At 42.1% G+C, this 22,637-nt stretch overlaps 1 protein-coding gene across 4 annotated transcripts in view; it reads left to right on the top strand.

The window, feature by feature from the left end:
- Atp8b4 (ATPase phospholipid transporting 8B4 (putative)) overlaps positions 1-16,972 on the top strand; it is a 167,096-nt gene extending 150,124 nt beyond the window's left edge. For 3 of the 4 annotated variants that reach the window (XM_031371777.1, XM_031371776.1, XM_031371775.1), the window contains exons 25-28: positions 4,125-4,370; positions 10,851-10,989; positions 14,253-14,383; positions 16,240-16,972. In XM_031371777.1, the coding sequence (XP_031227637.1) occupies positions 4,125-4,370; positions 10,851-10,989; positions 14,253-14,383; positions 16,240-16,521 (798 nt within the window). In that variant the 3' untranslated portion in view covers positions 16,522-16,972. The remainder of the gene's footprint in view (positions 1-4,124; positions 4,371-10,850; positions 10,990-14,252; positions 14,384-16,239) is intronic. The other variant, XM_031371778.1, reaches the window with a different exon arrangement.
- The last annotated feature ends 5,665 nt before the right edge of the window (positions 16,973-22,637 follow it).

Below are 22,637 nucleotides of genomic sequence, written 5' to 3'. Positions count from 1 at the left end.
GCCTCTCTTTTAGCTTTGTTACCATACTAGCTATGGTGGCTGAATGAAAATGAGGGCATGACTGCTCCAAGGTGTAGTTGAGGAGAAAGATTTTATTGTAGATATGAGGGAGAGAACAACCAGAGGTGTCTGGAAGACCCAAGACTGAACTGGGCTGTGGAGGCAGGTTGAGGAAAAGCAAGATGGGCGGGGCGAAAATGGACCAAGAGAGCACATGGCTGAAATGCCAGGTTTGTTTCGAAGTGAAGCCCTTGGGCTGGAGAAGTTGAAGGTAGGGGCTGCGTGAGAAGTTCTGGGAGGAGCCACAGGTACTGAGTGAGCCTTGTCCTGGGTTTCTTTGAGGCCTGACAGTGGCTAATGCTCTCCCAGTTCCAACCGTGTCCTTTCCCCTTCCTGCATGGTTGACAAGGCTCTTTCTTGGAATGAAGCTTATTCTGAAGGGTGCTCCCTGTCCGGTCCCTTCATGAAGCTGTTGCTTCAAACATCAAAATGCGTCTGAGTTCATGCACTGCGTGGGGAAGTGCCATGGTAGCCTCTGGCAGGTGGAGAGAACCATGAGGGTTAAGGAAAAATGGGTAGGTAGCATGTTAAATATTAGCACGGATAGTGGAGCCTCCTTGGCCAGCACAGAGCAGGAAAGAAAGCTAGGGCGCTGAGTGGCCCATCTGAGAGAGGCGAGCATACACAGGCCTTCAGTCATGGAGAAAAAGAACATGGCCTTTTATCTAGTGTTTATGTGTGTGAGACAGAAGGGGAAAGATCAGTTACAAGAGTGGTGCTTCATGGCCCACTCTGGTTTGGAACTTACTTCCTGGCCAAGGGGGAAGTCTGCCTGCCTCTGGGGAAGTGGGGGCCTAGCCAGCAGAGTTTCCATGGCACAACTAAAGTGTAGTACTTTTTGAAAGTTTTTTCTTCTTTAAAGTATTTTTTGAGACCAGCTTTCCTCCGATCTGTTATTAGAGATGTTTACTGGGCTTCGTCTTCTGGCCCAAAGCTATCTGTTGCACAATACCCATCCTCACACTTCGAGGTCACTCCCTTCTCCATTTTCTCTTCTTTGTAGTTGGTTCTGAGTCTCCTGTCCATATGTAAAAGAGAGGCAACTGCACAAAGCACTGAACTTCAAAAGACCTTAGATGTAAAGGATTAAGCGCATGCTATTCCAAGTGCTGGTGTTTATAAGTGTTTCTTTTCTTGGTACTTTGTAGCTGCCCACAATGTGGAATCAAATAGTAAAAATAAAGCAGTTCTGGGAAGAAAAAAAAAAAAGCCCAAACAGTTATTGTGCAATTTGAAAAAGCAAAGCAAAACAAAGCACAAGAAACCTCCTTATTGCCATCAAGTTGAATGGCTGTTCCGATCTTTTCTTGGTTTGTCCGCCTTGGCCTTTAAGCTGATGGCAGAGTCATGGGTGCTGGGCTAGAGGGCCTCAGGGACTATCTGTGGTGTCACTCATTTTGTCTGAGGGTGAGCAAGCCCTGGGAGGTTCTATCTAGTCCCAGACAGGCGAGCCAGCCAGCCAGTCTGTGGTAGAACTAAGTCCACCACAAACTCACTTGACTTTGGACTGCTATATTTTATTACCACTATCATCATTTTATTAATGTTATATTAGCATAGATTATTTGTAGGGCAGTGGTCTGTTCAGGCAACCTAGGCCCAGTCGAGTAACAGGTCTGAACCCCAGTGACCCAGTTGTCAATATCTCTGCCTGCAAGGAACGGAAGGTGTTCGATCATAACTCCTGAGTCCTTGGCTCCTGTTTCAGTCACAACCTCTCACAGCTGTCCCCCCTCCTCCCCGCAGGAGATGTGTGCTCTGTCAGATAGACAATGCTCCAAGCTCCCAGCATTCTAGGTGGACCCTACCCCCAGTCATCTGACCATAGCCAGGCATGGCCCGCCCATAGACAGATAGCCACACCTCACACAATATAAGGGGCAGTTCGCCCCCTCCCCTCTCTCTTGCCTTCTTCCTCTCTCTCCTGCTCTTTGTTCTCTTCTCTTGCCTTCTTCCTCTCTCTCTTGCTCTTTGTCCTCTCTTGCTTCCTTTCTTCCTCTCTTGCTCTTTGTCCTCTCGCTTCCTCTCTTGCTCTCTTGCTTTCTTCCTCTCCTTTCTCTCTCTCTCCTTCTCTTCTCTTCTCCTTCCTCTTATTTCTTTCTCTCTACATGGCCAGCCTATTTCCTCTTTCTTCTAATAAAATATCTCACTTATGCATTGCCTCCTTTTAACTAATGTGCCATGCAGCCCAGGCATCAGTGGCAGAGAGCCCCAGGCCTCAGCAGAGAGAGACATACAGGTCTAAAATTATTGGCTGTTTAATATGAGGAAAGAATATTGAGGAAACATCTATCAACCATATGTCACAGACAGTGGTCTCTGTGAGGGAGGCATTACTGTTTGCATTTCGGCAGATGAAGAAACCAAGTCTCAGGTTAAATAACAACACTACACGGACAAATCTATCTGTTGTCAGACTTCAGCTCAGCACTGTGTGTGTTTAAAGCCTGTGCAGATAAAGGCACCAGCCACCAGGACAGGGAGAAGGCACATTTGTATCCAGCAGCTTTTCCAGGAAAGACTTCTTAAAGAGAATGTATCAGGACTCATAGAGCCCCATTCTACCCAGTCTGCGCCATCCTACAAGGATGAGGGAGAAATAGACCTCCTCCAGCATTCCCCATGTATGGCTGCCACTTCTTCACCTATGGTCTTCTTTGTTTGTTTTGTGTTGTTTTATTTCGGTGTTTTAAGATAGTTTCTTTGTGTAGTCTAGGCTGTCCTGGAACTAGCTCTGTAGATTGGTTGGCCTTGAACTCAAAGAGATCCACCTGCCTCTGCCTCCGAGTGTTGGGATTAATGGCGTGTGGGCCACCATTGCCTTGCTGGTCTTCTGTCTTTGTCCAGTCTTCTATGCTGGTCATCCTTTTGGTTTTGATGCTCGCAGTGTATCACTTTGCAGCTAGCCAGAAATGCAGACTCTGCCTCATTTGTTCATATGTTCATTAAACTTTAGAAAATTCAGGTAAACTTTATCTAGAACTTTGTGGCTGCTAAATATGAAGCCTCTTATTCTGTCAGGTTCTGTTCTCCTGAGCTGTTGACATTTACTACTGAATTCTCCCTGGGTAAATCCCTCAGATACCGTGCTTTTAGTCTCAGCCCCCTTCCCCACTTTGAACATCACATAGTGTTCCTCCCTTCTCTCATAGTTCCTGTTCACCTCATCCCCAAATTGTCAATTCTAACTCCTCAGTTCTCTGCATCCATCTTCGGGTCACTACCACACACTGCATTAACAATTTTCTTCTGGTCTGTGGCTATACATAAATGTGCTGTAATCCTGGAGCTTGAATCTTTCTGAGATGGCATCAGCCACCGCAGGCTGCGGAGGATGTAGAGGACAGATTTCTTTCTCTCTCTCTATTTTTCTTTTTTCTTTTTTCTTAAATTAGATATTTTCTTTATTTATATTTCAAATGTTATCCCCTTTCCTCGTTTTCCCTCTGAAACCCCCCCATTCTCTTTCCCCTCCCCCCTGCTCACCAACCCACCCACTCCCACTTCCCACAATGGCCCTGGCATTCCCCTACACTGGGGTATAGAGCCTTCACAGGACCAAGAGCTTCTCTTCCCACTGTTGACCGACAAGGCCATCCTCTGCTACATATGCAGCTGGAGCCATGAGTCCCACTGTGTATACCCTCTGGTTGATGGTTTAGTCCCTGGGAGCTCTGGGGGTACTGGTTAGTTCAAATTATTGTTCCTCCTATGGGGCTGCAAACCCCTTTAGCTCCTGGGTCCTTTTAGAGAACAGATTTTGATTTGAGTTTAAATAGGTGCATTCAAGTTCAGCCAAGTCCTAGCTCTGCTATAGAAGATCGGTATGACCTCTCCTCTGTCTGTCTTGGGGATGGAAGCCTCTGCATGGCAAATTGGGGGTCATTCATAATTGGGTGGGTTCTTCTGGGAATAAAAACAAGATAACATCTTGTTCCTGCCCAGGGACTAGTAGGTAATAGACTGTGCTTACAATGGCCTTGTCTATTTCTAGGGATAGGGAATACAGGGCTTCTCTGACTCTTCCCCAGTGCTCCTTCTCTGAAATTACACTCTGTTTCTAGGACATAAGTGAGCAGAACAGCATGGACTGTCCTCAGCTCTATGAACCTGGACAACTGAATCTCCTTTTTAACAAGCGAAGGTTTTTCATCTGTGTGGCACATGGAATCTACACCTCCTTAGCCCTTTTCTTCATTCCCTATGGGGCCTTTTACAATGTGGCCGGAGAGGATGGGCAACACATTGCTGACTACCAGTCCTTTGCAGTTACCGTGGCTACATCCTTGGTCATTGTGGTCAGCATACAGGTAACCCTGTTCCTTAAAGCACTTCTGCTTTGGTGTGTCAGGTTTACATAAGTTGAAGTTCACTGCCAGCTGATTCGGCCTCTTAAGGTACCAGGTAGGGAGAAATCTCTCTCTCTTTCTTTCTCTCTCTCTCTCTCTCTCTCTCTCTCTCTCTCTCTCTCTCTCTCTCTCTCTTTGTGTGTGTGTGTGTGTGTGTGTGTGCAGGTACACTCTCCTTTGTCCATACTGGAGGAGGCCAGAGGCTATGTTCTGCAATCATTTCTCTATTTTGGGGGATAGGGTATCTCACCAAACCTGGAAGCCCCCTTCTCAACTAGATTGGCTATCTGCTGAACCCCTGTGATCTGCCATCTCTACCCACCCAGCACTGGGCATACAGGTGTGTGATACTGGGCTTTTACACAAGTGCTAGGGATTTACACTCAGATCCTCTTGCACACACAGCAAGTACTTTATCCACTAGGCCATTGCTCCAGCCCCAGGATTTTCTTTTTAACTGCAAATTTTGAAATGAAGTCAATAATCTTTATTAAATAACAAGATGTGGTGAATTAGTATCACATGTTTATAATGTCTGTGTTTGTAGAAACACAACAATCACTTATTTAAGTTGGGAATTATGTATAAAGAAAAATTATTAGTGATTGGAGGTGTGGCTCAATAGTACAGCAATTGTCTACTGAGCTCAAGGCCATGGGTTCAGGGCTAAATACTGAAAAACAATAGCCTAACAGAGTGACACATACCTGTTATCCCAGCACTAAGAGACTGGAGCAGGAGTATTGCTCAAAGCTGGGCTACTGTGTAAGACCCTGTCTCACACTGTATATAAAAGAAAAATAATTTAAAAAGCCATACTCCTAATCCCTTCTTGTGTTTGAAGAGGAAGCATTTCCAAGAATAACAAAAGTTTCCTATAATTTCAGACTTAATAAGTCCCAGGTTTTAAAGTGACAACTAGAACTTATTTAGCAATACACTTTTGATCATTCAAGAGGCTCAAATGGCACATTAAGAAGACACTTCTGAGTGGGGAGTCCTCAGTGTTCTAGGCTGAGCTTTGAATTGTTTTCTAGTGCAGTTCTGTGAGATGCCGATGAGTTAGGGTTCATACAAACATCTGGTCCATAAACACCTGCGGCACCAGACTGATGTGGTGGGTGATCCAACCTCTGTGTTTTGTTTTTGATTATTGAGCAAATTGTTAAGAATCAGAAGGCATCTTTGTAGCAAGTTACAGTCATACATGGCCATTTCTTTAGTATTAAATAAATGAAAGAGATGATAAAAGGGAATTTTCTCTCTACTGATCCTATCATAAAAAAGAGTTTGTCAGGGTGTGTCCAACCATTAGAAAAGGAATAATTAAAACTGACTTGCTTTTTTTCAGATTGTATCTGCAGTCTTCAGACACATCCATGACTAGTTTTCAAATAGTCTGAGAGGCAGTTCCCCGTGCTAAGCCTAGGACAACAACTGACTTAGCTGTGGTCTCTCATGAGGTTCAGAAGTTTTCAAAAACAAAGCCCTGTAGGGGAGTCTCATGCAGAACTTGGGCCATAAGTACACATATAGGAAATTTGGAAAGAGCAGAAAAGTACAGAGAAAAATGAATATTCACCCACAGTTTCCATAGTGATGTTAACGTGGCAAAAAAATAATAAAAATCAATTTTGTGTAATTTTATAACTTTGTTTCTTACTGAACTTTGTCTCATGAGTATGTATCTTGTTTTTGGATGAAATGTTCTTTTCACAGCTGTAATGCTTTAGCATAGATCGTGCCATACATAATTCATCAACCAGGACATACTGTTAGATTGCTTCTTTTCTTTTCACTTTGAACAGTAGCAAACTTTCATAAGGTCTAGTTCTCAATGCTTCTTTATTGCCTTAAAGTGTGTTCTTTCTTGATGTTTCATTTGTCTGTTAGTTTGAGACAGGGTCTCACTGTCTGGCTTGGAACTCACTATGTAGACCAGACTGGCCCCAACGCAGAGAGATCCACCTGCTTCTGACTCTCAAGAGCATGGATTCAAGGTGTGTGCTAGGCCATCATGCCTGGCCAGGCTGTATTCTAAAAAGGAGGCTTCTGAGTCCAAGGATATATGGAATTTTGATGTTTTTTTTAACTCATTGCAAAACATCTTCCCAAATGGATTATTTTCAGCTACCGAGTATAAACTACCCTTCTTAGCCAGGCCTTCATGGATAACAGATCATTACTCTGAGTTAGTTCACAGTAAAGCCACAGCCTTTGGTTGCCTGGGAAATAATTGATGTGCACTAAAAAAAAAAAAATCAAGTTCCTGATTTAAACAGGATTAATTTAACAACTGTGTAGAGTTTCAGAAGTGTTGACCTTGTGGAGACAGTGCTGTGTCTGCTCAAGCCGACTTGTTATGTGTGGGGCCACACGTAATCGTGATGCACCCGTGATGGTTACAAGAAATTGTCATGGACACAGAGTTATTCCCTAAGCTACAGGTGTGGCTCAGACTTCTGTAGCGTATCTGTTAATAACTTTCTCTATTCCAGTGTTCAACACAGGTTTCCACGGGGTACTACGCTCTCATGTCGCTGTAGTCTCTGACCTCTGATGGCTCTGTGGTCATTCTTCATCTGTATTAACTTTGAAGGCTAGTGACCAGATTGTTTGTAAATGCCCTGCAGTTTGCATTATCTGATGTTTCCTTGAGAAGAGATAGGCTGTGGACTATCAGGGAGAATCAGAACAAGATGTTATGTCCTTCATGTTTCTTCCTCTCTCTTAGAGCAGTCACTCTGTACCCGGGAGTGCTGGGTGTACATATCACATTCTCCTTGTCTGCCTGTCAGTTGATGGACTCCTAGGCTGATTCCATTTTCAGCCTGGCAAGTTGTATTGTAGCATGCAAGGCCCAAGCACCAGGCAAGACTGTCGTCTCACTCAGAAGTCTACATATTATTACTATATAAGCTGGCAGTCTTCTCACTCAGAAGTCTACAGAGTGTCACTCTATAAGCTAGCTAACAGGGAGGAAGGTCCCCAGTTAGTTAGGAAGTGATTTCTGTACGTCTTGCCATCAAAGTGTGTGGTGTTTTCAACAATAGGGTTTTACCGTTTAGTGATGGTGGTCAGCCAAGAGCAGTGGCAGTAGTCTGTTTGTTGGGGGACCTCTGAAGACACCTTAGCCAACACCTCATAGGGGGTGTTCCATTATGACGCTGAGATTTTTGTCTAGTAATCCATGTCTTTTGGGTATCATACTGTCCACCCATACAGGGTACTCCCATCCAATCTCCTCTTTAAGCTGTTCCCCCATCTTCTGTCACACCACATGCATTCCCTTCCCTCTTTCATGAAAAAGTTTTGGCTTTTGTTGTCTATAGACACCCTAAGTAAAACATACAAATCTAAAAATACAAAGCTAGAATTCACATTTGAAAGAGTAAGCAGCCATGGTCTTTCTGGGCCCGGATTCTCAGCTAGTCTAATATTTTCCAGTTATGTCCATTTTTGAACAGATTTTATAATTTCATTTTTCTTTACAACTTAGTTTAACTCCATTGTTTATATGTACCATGTTTTCATTGTTTGATAGACATCTAGGCTGTTTCCATGTCCTGCTGTTGTGAATAGAATAGCAACATTTAGGATAATACAGGTATACCTGTGGTAGAATGTGGAGTCTTTGGGTGTATGCCCAGGAGTAGTACATACAGATGGAATAGTTTCACTTATAGTTTTCTTGCACAACTACCACACTGATTTCCATAGTATCTACATCAGTTTACACTCCTACTAACACTAAATAAGGTCTCCCCTTTCCTGAGAACCTCATTAGCATTTGTTGAGGTCTGTTTTATTGATCTTAGCTATTCTCAATGGGGTGAGGTGGAATCTGGAAGTATTTTTAATTATAACCAAATGTTTTACAATCTTGTTCTAGATCTTTCTTCATCCACTTCGAATGAAACAAGTTTGGAGCGTTTTTCTTTCACCTTTTTAACTTTTTTTTTCTTTTTATTGAAATAGAACTTTTTCCTCACATAATATATCCCAATTATAGTTTCCTGTCCTTTGAGTCCTCCCAGTGCCTCCCCAGCTCTTCTCTCATCTGGATCCACCCCTTCATATCATATCATATCATATCATATCATATCATATCATATCATATCATATCATATCATCATGTCATATATCACATCATGTCATATGATAAAACAAAAACAGAACGGAACTACATTCATGTGTATGTCAATCATGTTGACTTAGAAGGCCTTGCTTCCTTGGTGTCCTCTAGTCCCTCTTTCTGCCTCCCTTTCCAAAGGATCCCCTGAACCCTGAGGGGAAGGATTTGATGAAGTCATTCTATTTAGGTCAGAGTGTCTCAAGGTCTTTCACACTCAAGTCTGGCTGTGGGTCCCTGTTTGTTCTCATCTGTTGCAGGGGAAGCGTCTCTGGTGCTGACTGAGCAAGGCACTGGTCTATGGGGATAGCAGAATGTCCTGTTGTTGCTACTTTTTAGTTCTTCTATAATAGTGGTATTTGGTTTTACCCTAGATTCTAGTGCTATCCAGTCTCAGGTTCTTGGCCACTCAAGCTGAGTCAGGTGTGGGTTCCATCTTGTGGTGTGGGCCTTAAGTCAAAGCAGATATTGGCTGGTTGTTCCCACAAGTTGTATGTCATCATTTCACTAGCATATCCTGTAGCAGGACACCATCGTAGGGTTTGTGGCTGATCCATGGTTTGAGACTGTCTTGATTTTTCTTTTCTCTCTCTGTCTCTTTTCTCTTATCCTCAATTCTGATTTATAAGTGATGGTATGTTTTGTTTCAGAATGCTACTGAATACTCCTTTAACATAGGTTTTGAAGGTTTCAAATGCTTTTCAAATTAACACTGTAGCTCATGCTCACATCATTATTCATTTAGAACTAATGAATTTACTAGAATTATTGCATATCACCTATTTAATTCTATACTTCAACTGTTTTGAGGATTTTTGTTTTGACTTAATTGGTTATAACAAATGTCAGAAATTAGTTCAACAAGAGTATTTGGATGTTAAAATTTGAGCTTACATCCTTTATCTTTGTATTTAAACACTCTGTTGAGGGAGAACAGGACCCATCAGCTAGAGCTCCTCCTGCCCCATCGCCGCCCCTTGTCAACTTTATTGTTACATTTCTATATCCCAATTTCACTGTGGTAGATTGATGTCAGTTGACAGCACCACTTTGGTCTAAAAGCTTCTGCTCTTTATTTGCTTTCAGAATGTGATTTGTTTTTTAACCAGTTTGCCAGGGATTCAAACAGTCCTCTCAGTGTGAAAATCTAGGCTGCTGCTGGCCGGGGACAATTTTCTTTTATCATACCTTTGATCGCCACTTCTTTACTTAGCCTTTATTTTGTTCAAAGGTCCTAGTAACTGAATATTGGGCCGATGACTCTGGTGCCTACAGATTCACAAATGGCTTGCAGCTTTTGGCCTGTGCTCCCTTTCCTGTTGTTTACATTTGTTTGTTCCAGGATGTACACTCAGCTCTCACCAATGGGGATTCCCCTTTGGTTTTTCTGTTTTATGCTTTAATATCACAAGTGGAATTTTACCCTCAGGTCTGGTTTGTGTCCCCTTGCAAAGTCTCATGCTGCTTAGCTGTTCCCCTAGAATTTCTTAGACACATTGATTAGATCTATTTCAAGGGGAGACACCCACTCTTTTAGCGGAGTCATTTATTTTTTAAAACTGGATTATGATTTCTTTTCCTTCTTATAACATGGACCAGGCTGGTGGAATAAAGGATTGCAGGTTTGGTTTACTGTCCTGGTAGCCCAATACTCTACATAATTAGCAGGTCTTGGCCAGGATGGGCTGCAGGGCTGTCATTATCTTCTACTTCTGGTGTCTTTAGCACTATGACACTTCAGAGGGTAGCAGACTGCAGTAGGAGGGGAAAATACTCCTGTGTCTAGAGAGGGATGTATTTATGCTGCGGATAGAGTAGGAGTCTACAGTCCTTGACCTGCATGTCTCCTGAAGCCTCTGCTGTGTAAATAAATAGCATTGCTGCTGCCACTCAAGATACAGGAAGGGAAGAAGGGATGGGGGACACCTTCCCACACCACACAAATTTTATGACAAAAAGTCAGAGATTCTTCTTTTCTGTGATTTGAGGAATGTAAGGAAGGGGTCATCGGAATGAGTTGGAATGGTCATATAAAAATGTCATACCATCTTATAAAATTATTAAAGATAAAACCATTGACATTTCACCTCCTGAGGTTGTTTTAACCTTTGCAAATACAGTTGCGTATGTTCTTAAGTTCTAGACTCTTGTCTAGCGCTTGCCGCTTGTGTGTGTACAGAAGTGGAGATGTGTGGTTGGTCCAGTTATCTTCATATTCCAGGGTAATCTTGGAGGCAAGCTTCTGTGTACATGATGGTTTTTTTTTATGTCTAAAAGACCTCTGTTTTTGCATTTGACTTTATTTGCAGATAGCTTTGGACACGAGTTACTGGACTGTGGTTAATCACGTCTTCATCTGGGGCAGTGTTGCGACCTATTTCTCCATTTTACTGGCCATGCATAGCGATGGTGTCTTTGGAATCTTCCCACGCCAGTTCCCCTTTGTTGGTAAGTGAGCCTACCTGTTGGGAGACCTTGTGTCATACTCAAAGTCCTTTGGCTTTATGACTTGTTTTTGTGTCATCTGGGGCTAGAAATGGCCAGCACCCTTTTTTTCTAGGACTTGTTTCATGTACCCAAAGCCTTCTAGACATGAAAGAGGTTCTAAGAGACTGCTTTTTTCCTTACCAGATAGAACTTTATAGGCTCCCATGGTTCAGATGCTGTAGGCGGTGCCCTAAAAGCCAAGGAGTATGACATGTGTATTTATGTGTCTGTGAAAAGTTTCTTTATTATAAAACACGAAGAAGGGGGAAACAGCCAGCTCTCCTTGTACTAGGTTACCACCAGCATATCTGTCAGAGTTCTTCCACAGACATCATCTGCATCTAGATGAAAGAGAAGGGATTCATAAGTTAGAGCCCACTACAGATTTCTGAACATTCTTCTAGAAGTGACTAGAAGAGCAGGCTGGAGAGATGTAAGGGATTAAAGGTAGCTCCAACACTTAACAAATTGTGTGGTGTTGAACAGATTTTCTTTCCTTTCCACGATTTAATATTTATCTATGAACTGGGTTATTAATTGTTCCTATTTTCAATAGAAAAAGTGAAGTCCAAGTGAATTACTACATATAAAGCATTAGGATGGATCCTGGTTAAATAAATACTGACTCTGATGGCAGTTGAGTGTTTGTCTTGATTAGGGTTCCTATTGCTGTGACAAAACACCATGTCAAAAAGCAACTTGGGGAGGAAAGGGTTTATTGCATCTTATATATCCTGACCACAGTCGTTCATGAAGGAGGGTCAGGACAGAGGCTCAAGTCAGGAACCTAGAAGCAGGAACTGATGTAGAGGCCATGAAAGAACATAACTTATTGATTTGCTCTCCATGGCTTGCTCAACCTGCTTTCTTATAGCACTCCAGATGACTAGCCCAGTGGTGGCACCACCCACCATAGGCTGGGTCCTCTGATATCAATCATTAATTAAGAAAATGGACTGTAGACTTGCCCACAGGCCAAGCTTATAGAGAATTCTTCTTCCCAAATAACTCTAGCTTGTGTCAAGTTTACATAAAACTAGCCAACCACAGTATTATTGTACAAGAAATTGTGACTTGACTATGTTTGAGGGCATCATGGGGAAATTTGGATGTCTGATGGGGTATCAAGGAACCCCTAAAATTCCTTAAAGTCTTGAAGTTACATTTATTAAAGAGGATATATCCAGTGTTCCTGTGTTAAGGTCCACACTTCAAAATGATTCTGCCAAGATCACTGACTTTTAAACAAGAACCATTAATACACTTCCCAAGAAGTTTAGAGATCTCTACTGCAGGTGAATAAGTAAGGAACAGAGATTTTCTGAATTTACCTCAACAAATTAGAAAGGAATGGTGCAGCCAGGCAGTGGTGGCGCACGCCTTTAATCCCAGCACTTGGGAGGCAGAGGCAGGTGGATTTCTGAGTTCGAGGGCAGCCTGGTCTACAGAGTGAGTTCCAGGATAGCCAGGGGTACAAAGAGAAACTCTGTCTTGAAAAACCAAACAGAAAAAGAAAAAAAAAAAAAAAGGAATGATGCTCAGAGACAGTCCTTTGAGCTCAAGCAGGTAGCATATCACCTCGAGTCCATTCTCTGATTACCTCAGCCTAGAAAACAATTTCTCATTAGATCTGTGTTGGAAGGGTCACAGGATTGATTTTGAAGTGGTAGTCTTCATGGAGGCCTGGGTTCTGTTTCCATCCAGCTGTGTGTATAAGTGTGGGGACATTCCTCCAACTTTGTCCATTCCTTTACATACAGTAACCGCTTCAAATCCTAACAATCTTGCTCAGTACACCACATTAATACTTTGTTTACCAAAAGATTCCAACCATGTAGAGGCATGTTGGTTAGTCATCAGAACATGCCAGTTAGGAAAGGAAGGCTCATGAACTGTTTTTAAATTTCAGTTTATGTATTTACTTTTGTGTTACCAAATCTTGAATGTTTGGTGCATTTCCAATCTATGTTATACTACTCTGCCATGCAAAATGGAGCTGCTTCCCCTGGAGAATGTAGTTTGTGTGGACTAATTCCTTTTACTTAAGCACATGCCATTCCACGAATTAATTACTGAGATCCAATGAAAGTTTACAAAAGTTAGATCAACATTGAGGGCTTCTTAAAAAAAAAAAAAAGGAAGAAAGAGAAAAAGAAAAAGAAAAAGAAAAAGAAAGAAAGAAAGAAAAGAAAAAAGAAAAGTTTTTCCCTTAGTAACCAGCAGCAGGGAGGGGCGTGGTTTTAGTAACCAGCAGCAGGGAGGGGCGTGGTTTTAACGCGAAGCTTGTTTTTCTCAGTGTTGTCTGTGGGTAATGAGCTTCAAGGAGCTTAAAAAGACATTTAATTGATTGAATCAAGTTTGTTTCTGCCCTTGGCGTACAACAACTGGAGTTGGCTGCTCTTTGGTAGACAGATTTGCTTTCCAAAGCCAGAAAAATCAGACATACCAATCAGTTGCCAAAAATCTCATACCCAAAGCCCATTCGAATGGTGTTAACATGGGCGCACTGGGATGCAGGCCTGGCTGGTTGAAGGTATCATGAGCAGGTAGAAAATGAGCAGGGACAAGGATGGTGTAGTCCCACGAAATCTGCCTGCTCCCCCTTTGCTGCCTTGATTAGACAAACAATAAATATGTGAGAAAGGAGGGTGAAGTCTAGAAGCTGGCTCCAGGCTTGGCAGTGAGTTTCTTTGGCCTGCCATCTCTCATGTTGGGTAGCCGACTCAGTGGTCACAGGGGAACTCTTTTCATCAAACTAGGAGCCTCCGGGATCTCCTCAGATCTTTAGCTCAGAACCAAGGGAGCATCAAAGAAATAGCAAGTTCTTTTTGAGGCAGCTTTTCCGGGCTGTTGCCTAGAATTTCAAAGGTTATCCTTGTGCTAGATGTGGTGTTTCCCTATGACACAGACAGTCAGTGAGGCCATTGTTTGCGAATAGGCCTGCATCAAATCATTAATCAGAAATTCTACACTGATCATGGATTGTGAGGTTGAAAGGAAGGAACAGAGCAAAGCTGGAAGGAGCCTGGATGAGGGAGCGCATCATCAGGCTAGCACTTCCCCAGGCTTTCTTAAGCGTGTCAAAGATTTATCTTTAAATGCATATAGTTATCAGTTTCATTCATAATAACTAAGTATAATTGTAAATTAATTTATGTAATTACAGAGATTTTATGGTAATTCGGTATTTTATAGCCAGGGTGTCTATGTCTCTCTAATGGTAGGAAATGCTCGGCACTCCCTGAGCCAGAAGTTTGTCTGGCTCGTGGTTCTCTTGACAGCAGTGACGTCAATCATGCCAGTGGTGGTCTTCAGATTTCTGAAGATGTATTTATACCCAAGCCTGAGTGATCAGGTATGTTTGAGACACTGTGAGTACTTGAAGGATGGTTGGTGGCTTTCATGAATGATGTCCTTCTCTGTCCAAACAGAGGCACAGGAATGACTAAGGAAATTTTTATAGATATCGTTACAGAGTAGAGGATACTCTTCCCCCCAACACGCATCTTGAACGCACTAGTCCTGAATGTTAGTGAAGAGAGGTGGATTGGGCTATAGGTGGGCATGGAGTGATGGATTAGAAGCACTTTTACCCCTGACTCATTGGAATCATTTTGGAGTATTACTTTAAGAGAAGGGCAAACTACAGGGAAAGCTAAGGGTACCATATAAGGAGTCTGAACAAGTGATGTGAAGGGGTCTCATCATTTGGATAGAAATAGAGTATTGGCTTAGGATATAAGTGGGACCTGTTACCTGTAGAGCAGCGTTTAAAAAGGAATAGCAGCGTGTCGAGCAGACTGGGGATACAGAGATAGAAGAACAATAGAAAGAGCCTGGTATAGAAAGAAACCTGCACCAGAGATTAGAATAGATCTCAATGGCTCGTAGGAAACAGTACAAACAAAGCAGTGCAGGGCTAGGCTGAGACTCAGGACAGAGAGAAGAGGAGGAGAGGGAGACATACTTTATCATCCCACAAAAAAATGATTACATGTTTCTAGAGGGAGTGAGGCCAGATCAGTGAGGCCCAGGGCTCTGAGCTTTTCTTACTGTCATGTTTCTTACATTCTGGGGCAGGATATGAAATGAGTCACAGAATCCCTGTGTCTGTCCTTTTGTGTTGGTTTTGAGCTGAATCCAACCCATAAAATGATGGGCAACCTGAAGACACCCATTTTTCTTGTGTTAAGGATGATTGTCATGCTTTGCTTAGTGAGTATCCTAAGACCTGAAAATTAGAATTGATCACGTATGCAAAACCTCTGGTCATCTTCTCCAACACTTTCCTAGGTAGAAGAAGGCACATTGAATCCACCCAAATGATGTTAGGTCTTAATTATTTCTTTTTTGAGAACTATTGTTGAGAGTTGATGGGCACATTTACCTTGTCAGGTCTCTAGCAGCAGGAATCTGTTCCTCTGGTCATTCTGCCCCCTTTTTGACAATGTTTCCTGAACCTCTGATTTAGGGCTGTGCGGTAGATGTTCTTCAAAAAGCAACACTTTCATATTTGTAAATCATAAACACACACAGAGACATACACAGAGATATACATACAGACATAATCACACACACACAAACACACATACACACACACACACACCACACACACACACCACACACACACATACACACACACATACACCCCAAACCAGAATAAATGAAAATTCCAAAAGTCTCATGATAAGTTGACCTTCATAAGAGGGAGAACATTCCATTCCAACTCTAATTTCTGAAATTTTCTCCTAATCCAGTTACTAGTAACTGCAGGATCCAGATAGCCTCTAAAAGGGGAAGAGAGGTGAAAGACTGGGTATTTGGGACTATAGACATAATATTTCTATACAAAAGTATGCTCAAGATCTCGGGCTCTGTTCCCATTACTGTTACTAAAATAAAGCAATCCCCCCACCATCAATTCACCATACAGCCCATGAAATTGAGTCAGTAATGAATTTTGTCAGAATCTTTCTTGTTTACATGAGAAATTTTTGGTAGGGAAAAAAATTGATTAATGCCTAGAGTCATCCTTGGAGTGGAGAATGTTATGGCTTTAGGCTTAAGTTTCCTTTTGGAGTAAAGGCAAAGGTTTTCTTGTTGTAGATGTTCAATTAAGTAACAAAAATGGCTTTCGTTTCACTCGGTGTCTGAGTGTCTGAAGTCTACTGTTTGGGTTCATGGTTGCACTGTGGCACTCCTCCTCCCCAGATCCGTCGGTGGCAGAAGGCTCAGAGAAAGGGAAGGCCCCTACGAAGCAGAAGGCCTCAGACCCGCAGGTCAAGCTCCAGAAGATCTGGATACGCGTTTGCTCACCAAGAGGGCTACGGAGAGCTCATCACATCTGGAAAAAATATGCGAGCTAAAAGTCCAGCCCCAGCATCAGGGCTGGAAAAGATGCTTTATAATAATACGAGCTGGATTGAAAATTTATGTAAGAAAACCACAGATGCAATAAGCGGCTTTAGTCATGATAAGACAGTGAAATTGTGAGTCAAGATAGACTTGACCACAAAGCCATCTTTTCACCTCATCTGGGGCTGAGCATAGGAGGCTCAGGGGCCAAGAGCAGGGCAGATCACATTGCTTAACTTAAATCCATGGCCTCCAGCTGCCAATGCCTGTCAGATAGGGATGTTTTCTGCAGGATTCCGGGCCAGATGGGCACTGTCCAATCTATGATTCTGTGGACCAAGGCCTCGTGGGACGAGTACAGATTTTTACTAACTTAAACGCCAATCCATCCGAACTTTGAATCTTATTTATGGAAAAAAAAAAAGCTTATAAGTTAGCATCTATGTTGGATGGGTCTTAGGTATGTAAAAGGGTACATTCCAATGATGTGTTTCAACCAAAACACATGGCAACAGATACACCATGTATGCGAAGAGTGCCTTTCCCAGATGCAATTGCAGAATTTAAAGTATGTGGTGTGGTGCTCTAAGATCGAGAGTCAGTCTTTCTCTAGACTTGAGCTCCCCTTGCCAGGACCACAAAACCTTACACACCAGAAGAATGCATTAAAAAGTCTGTGGGGTTGTCTGTTTTGACACACGGGGTCAAAAAGCAACTGAACATCTCTACAGAGGGGCTGCTCACATGGTCAGATTTATAGAGTGTTCAGACTGTTCCATGTGGGGACAAAATACCAGAGTGGCTCCTCTGATGTCCCTAGTGCTTCAATGACTTGTGTAGCCATGTCAGTTGCAATCCACGTTACACAGATGCAGGCGGAACTATCAGAGTGGTAGAACACCCCCCTTTATTGAAAGTGTTCCATGTAGGCCATGGGAAAATGCTGCTGACAGATCCCATTTTAAAAACTTGAGAATTGAAAGGGAGAAATAAGTCAATGGCAGTCTCTACTGTTACTATTCACTCAGGGTTAGCCCATTGAGACTCCATTCCTTTTAGCGTCTAGCTGTCCTGTTTAGGACTCAAACATCCAAATGTGTAGATGTATCCAGGAAGCTGATTTTTTTGTTTGTTTTTTCAAGACAGGGTTTCTCTGTAGCCCTGTTACAGTCCTGGAACTCACTCTGTAGACCAGGCTAGCCTGGAACTACAGAAATCTGCCTGCCTCTGCCTCCAAAGTCCTGGGATTAAAGGCATGTGCCAACTACTGCCTGGCAAAGCTGATTCTTAAAATAGACATTGCAGCCCAATTTGGGGGTCTATAGGTGAGTTACTAGTTTATTTCCTTTCTAAGGTTCTGTGTTCAGATTGCTGCTGACACACACCTCTGTGATGGGGAGGGGACGCGCCTTTCCTGAGACTCAGTTTCCTCCTCTACAAAATGAGGGTGTACTACTAACCTACCTCATGTGGTTGATGACTATCAAGCACAAATTCTCAAACCATTAGGAACACAATTCGCAAATGAATGCGTGAGTGAGGTTTTAGCTAGATCATCCTCAGAGCTACAGAGTAACAAGAGAGACATCAGGACCTGGGACACCAGTCACAAGTGGGGGCTATCAAAGAAATAAGGTTGCTAAGTATAATAGAAAGCAAATAAAACTGTAGCCTGGGGAATAGATTTATCCACAAGGAAGTAAGCAAAACAAAACCAAAATGAACCAACCAACCAACCAAAAGTCATGTTTTCCAAAAAATCAGCCATTAGCTCAATTGCTGATCAACCAAAACTTACTTTGCACAAAGAGCTTGTTATGCGGCCTTGATGGATGATGGGCTGGGATGGTGTTAATAGGTCAGTGTCCCCTGCCCAGTGATTTCTCAGCCTAATTTTTTCTAACTGGTACTCAGTGAGATAATCTGTATGCAGTAGCCTACTACCTAGAGCCTTTACCCATAGCAAATGCCTGTAGCCATTCCCTTTTCTATATCTATCTACTTAGCAAAAAGGTAAGATTTTCATGTCTAATGATCAGCGGCAGTGTGCTTGCTTATGTCTTATAACAACTTTGAAAACTTTGGAAATTTCCAGTAAACGTTTTGCCATCCTTGGTGTTTGATGTTTTCTTTTTTTCTTCCTGGGAGCTCTCTAGGGAAACTTTTTGCTATGTTGTGCTAGCTCTCTCGGTTGAGTTCTCTCTCTCCCTCTCTCTCTCTCTTCTATCTTCTCCTCTACTTAGCCCTGCCCCTCTTTTATATGCCTGGGGGAAATATATGTCCTTTTCAGCACTGGAGTCAAGAATTAGATGAACCGATTGGATTCATGTGCAATACTAGAAATGGTCAGTTTGGCAAGTTCAGCTCAAATTTTAAAAGGTCATTTATAAACAGTTCAAGATAATTGTGGGAGAAACATTTTATTAGTTTTATTTCAGCCTTATGACAACCAAATAAACACACACAACCTACTATAAGATACTGAACCACAGGGGGAATCACTTTAAACCTTAAGATAAAAGCCAGTGTGGTGGGTGGAGATATAAATAAAATAAATACGATTTTAATTTTATATAAATGTAGCAGATTATTTGGGGAGTCTCCCTTTTAAAAAATATATGTAGAACCTAAGTTGTTAACCTTGATTTTGGAAACCTCAGGAGGCTGAGTTTGAACTATTACAGGCAAGAGCAAATTGTATTTCCCTGGGGTTGGTATGCAATCTTTGCTGCTCTCAGGGATTTATACCAATGAAGAAAAGAAAAGAGAGAGAAGGTGAAGAAAGTGAAAAAGAGGGAATGTGGAGGGGGCAGACATTGTTAGTTTTATGTCTCTTGCGATGGCATGATTCTAAGAAGCAAACATGATCAGTGTCTTGAGGGAAAATAAGCCATAGTTGTAGAGACTTAAATAACAAAACATCTTCACATCCTCTGTGTGCTCAGGAAAAATCTTCTGGAACAGAGCTGGGAATTCTGGCTTCTCATATCAGCATCTTGCTGTTGACACCTAAGGGTCTTTGTAACTTCATTCATCATCTGGGAAGTTGGACAGTTTTTATCTCCAAGGCCCTTCTTCATTTGCCCATTCTGCACCCCATCCTGGTCCTCTGCACTGTTTTGTGCAGGCTTTGATATTTAGGAGTGTGAGGAGAAAGGGGGCAAGCAGGTGGAATCAAACGGGATGCTCTCTTGGGGATGGGGCCTGTGTCCTGTTCTGTTTGTATTCATCTAGAACAGGCCCTTTCTTGGCTCTTGACAGAGGTGCTGTTTCTATGGTGGGGCTTCTCCCAGAGTTTGCTAGATACATATCTCTTTCCTTTCTTTGCTACCATTTTAATATCAAACATATACAGGCCAAAAGGTAAGTGAGAGAAAGGCCATTTAAAAGTATCTCTGCCTCATCTGAAAACAGAGTCCAAAGGACATTCTTCAGGATCATGGAGCACTGGGCAGTGTGCACATGCCTTCAGACTGTGTTTTCTGGTCTGTGTAGCCAGTAGTGTTCAGCATACCCATGCTCAGACTGTTTTTAGCAAACTGAGGCATGGCCAGTTGAAGACCTAGACTCTCTTTGATCTTTCGCAGAAAGGCCTGCTTTCTAGTCAGACACAAGAATACACACACAAGAGAAGCAAACATGTCTCAAAGGAAAAAATAAACTTTAGAAAACATAAATCAGAAAACCTTACCTACTATTTTACCACAATAAATTGCATCACTTTGTATGTATCTAACCAAAGTCCCTAAGATTGATTAAACTGGTTATAATTGTCAATTATGTCTTGAAATGACTTTGTCTCGGTGACTAGAGGATTAAGGGGGAATCCAGAAGCTGTGACTGGTGGAGTTTGGTGGGTTTTGTGGGTCATGGGTTAGATAACCATGAGGAGCTGTGACGTCCAGTTTTGTACTAACATCTGGCAAAAAGTCACTCTACTGCATCACATACAATTCCTCACCAGGAAATCACAGGCTTTTGCAATTCTTGAAGCCAAGCCTTCTGCAGAACTGTCTGGAAGCCAGAGATACGTGGCCCTTGTATTTCAAAGTGCTCATTTCGACAGACTCGGAGGCTCGCTGGGTGGAACTCTGGGTTTACAGTTAAGACTTAACCAAGAAGGAGACTTATCTGCCCTGAAATTTCAAGACTCCCTGGGAGATAAATTGATGCAGAATGTAAACCAGCTTTGAGTTGCATGCATAAATGCCCAGAGTACAAAAACCGATGAGTAGACCAGAAGTCTCTGGATATCTCAATTTCACCTCCATAAAGCTCAAAGACAAGTTTAAATTTTTAATGAATTACAGCTCTGGAAATATACATAAAAATCTCATTGGATCAGCATATAGGTGGTTACTTTAATTTGGAAATAAAGTAATGATCCATCTGGTTGTTCTCATTTTGTCACACAGATGTCCGTACTCCCAGTGTGTTTTAGGCAAGCACTAATGGTGACATTTGGTGGCTGATGGTTCTATTCTGGCTCCTGCTGTGGTCATCTCTGTGTAGAAGGCAGTGTTGTATAGGTATTTAAACATAAGACTGAACGCAAAACATGGATGGAAATTATACTAACTACATACAGAGCAGACCCGGGAAGAATTATATTTAACCAAATTTTTATTAGAAAATTTAAATGTACATGATGCAAAATGATGAAAGATGAAAGATCAAGATCAAAATGAAAGTTAAACCCAGGTGGGACAGTTAAATGTACAGACATGTGCAAAAAAAACCAGTCTTCCATAGCATTTTCATAAGGATTACTAATTAGAAGAGGAAATACTGTCACAGGGAGCCAACCAAAGATGACTACTCAGACAGTTTAGAGCCAATTGAAAGTCTTTATTCCAACCAGCTGGGCCTACACTCAGCTTTTCGGGTCTTCAGTATGGCACCAAGTATCCAGAGCATGGGGTATTGAAGGCAGAAAACACATCCTGGCCCCTTTCTTGGTAGCTACAGGGAGCTTCACAGAAGCAAGTCGTCTAACAGGAACTAAGATAAACAGTTAGCTGGAGGAGTTCTGTGCAAGCAGGCAGTTTAACAAAAGCTGAGATACGCTGTTGGCTAGAGGGGGTTGGTTCCACGCAACTTAACGGAAGCTAACATAAATTAGCTGGGACATTCTGACCTCTTGGCTCCTAAAATAGAGTTTGGTAATTTTCCATGGGATTTTCCATCCAGGAGATAGGATTCTAGTTAAATCTGAAATGGCCTCAGCAAGAATACAAGATGGGGGAACCTCTGTCATGATACAAATGTGAGAGAGAACACGGAACACACGCTGTTTGTCCTTCTGAGCCTGGGTTACATCACTTAATATTTTCCCATTCCATTATTTTTCTGAAAATTACATGATTTTATTTCTTATGGCTGAATAAAACTCCACTGTGTAAAGTGTACCACATTTTCATTACCCACTAGTCTGTAGATGGATGTCCAGGGTGATTCCATTCCCTGGCTGCTGTGAACAAAGCAGCAGTAGATGTGGACAAGCAAGGATCTGTGTGTGCTTTCATGAGCTGAGGTCTTTTGTGCTTCCAAGTGAACTGTAAATTCATTTTTTCTGTGTCCCTCAAGATGAAGTTTACATTTTGATGGAGACTGCTTTGGCTCTGTAGGCTGTCTGGTAAGATGGACATTTCCCTAGTTCTGATCCTTCCAGTACAAAGAATAGGTACTATTCCTGGCTTCTAGCAAATTCTTTAATTAATTTCTTCAGTGTTTTAAAGTTTTCATTGTAGAAGTCATTCACTCCTTGGTTAGGTTTATTCCAACCTATTTTCTGAAGAAATTTTGAGTGAGATTATTTCTCTGATTTCTTCCTCAGACGAAACAAATGTTTGCCATTGGTGTATAGGAAGACTACTGATTTATTTCCTACATTCTTATTATATTCTGCTGTTTTGCTGAAAGTGTTTATCAGCTCTAGATGGTTTATACTGGGGTCTTTAAGATCTCATGTAGGAAACTATACCATCTGCAGGTGCTCTCTGATTTCTTCCTTTTCTATGTGTATCCCTTTTATTTGTTTCTCTTTTGTATTGTTCTAGCTACAACTTCCAGGCCTTAGTAAATAAGATTAAAGAAAGTAGACACTTGCCCAGAAGTTTGAAATATGGGAAGAACAACCCACAAACCACAAGGAACTCAAGAAGAAGGAAGACCAAAAGGTAGACGTTGCATTCCTTCTTAAAAGGGGGAACTAAATACCCACAGAAGGAGTTGCAGAGATTAACTATGGAGCA

The sequence above is a fragment of the Mastomys coucha genome, unplaced genomic scaffold (genome assembly GCF_008632895.1).
Source record: "Mastomys coucha isolate ucsf_1 unplaced genomic scaffold, UCSF_Mcou_1 pScaffold15, whole genome shotgun sequence".
In the NCBI taxonomy this organism is placed as follows: Eukaryota; Metazoa; Chordata; class Mammalia; order Rodentia; family Muridae; genus Mastomys; species Mastomys coucha.
Note: the sequence above shows the minus strand (reverse complement) of the source record. Positions and strands in the feature narration are given on the sequence as shown.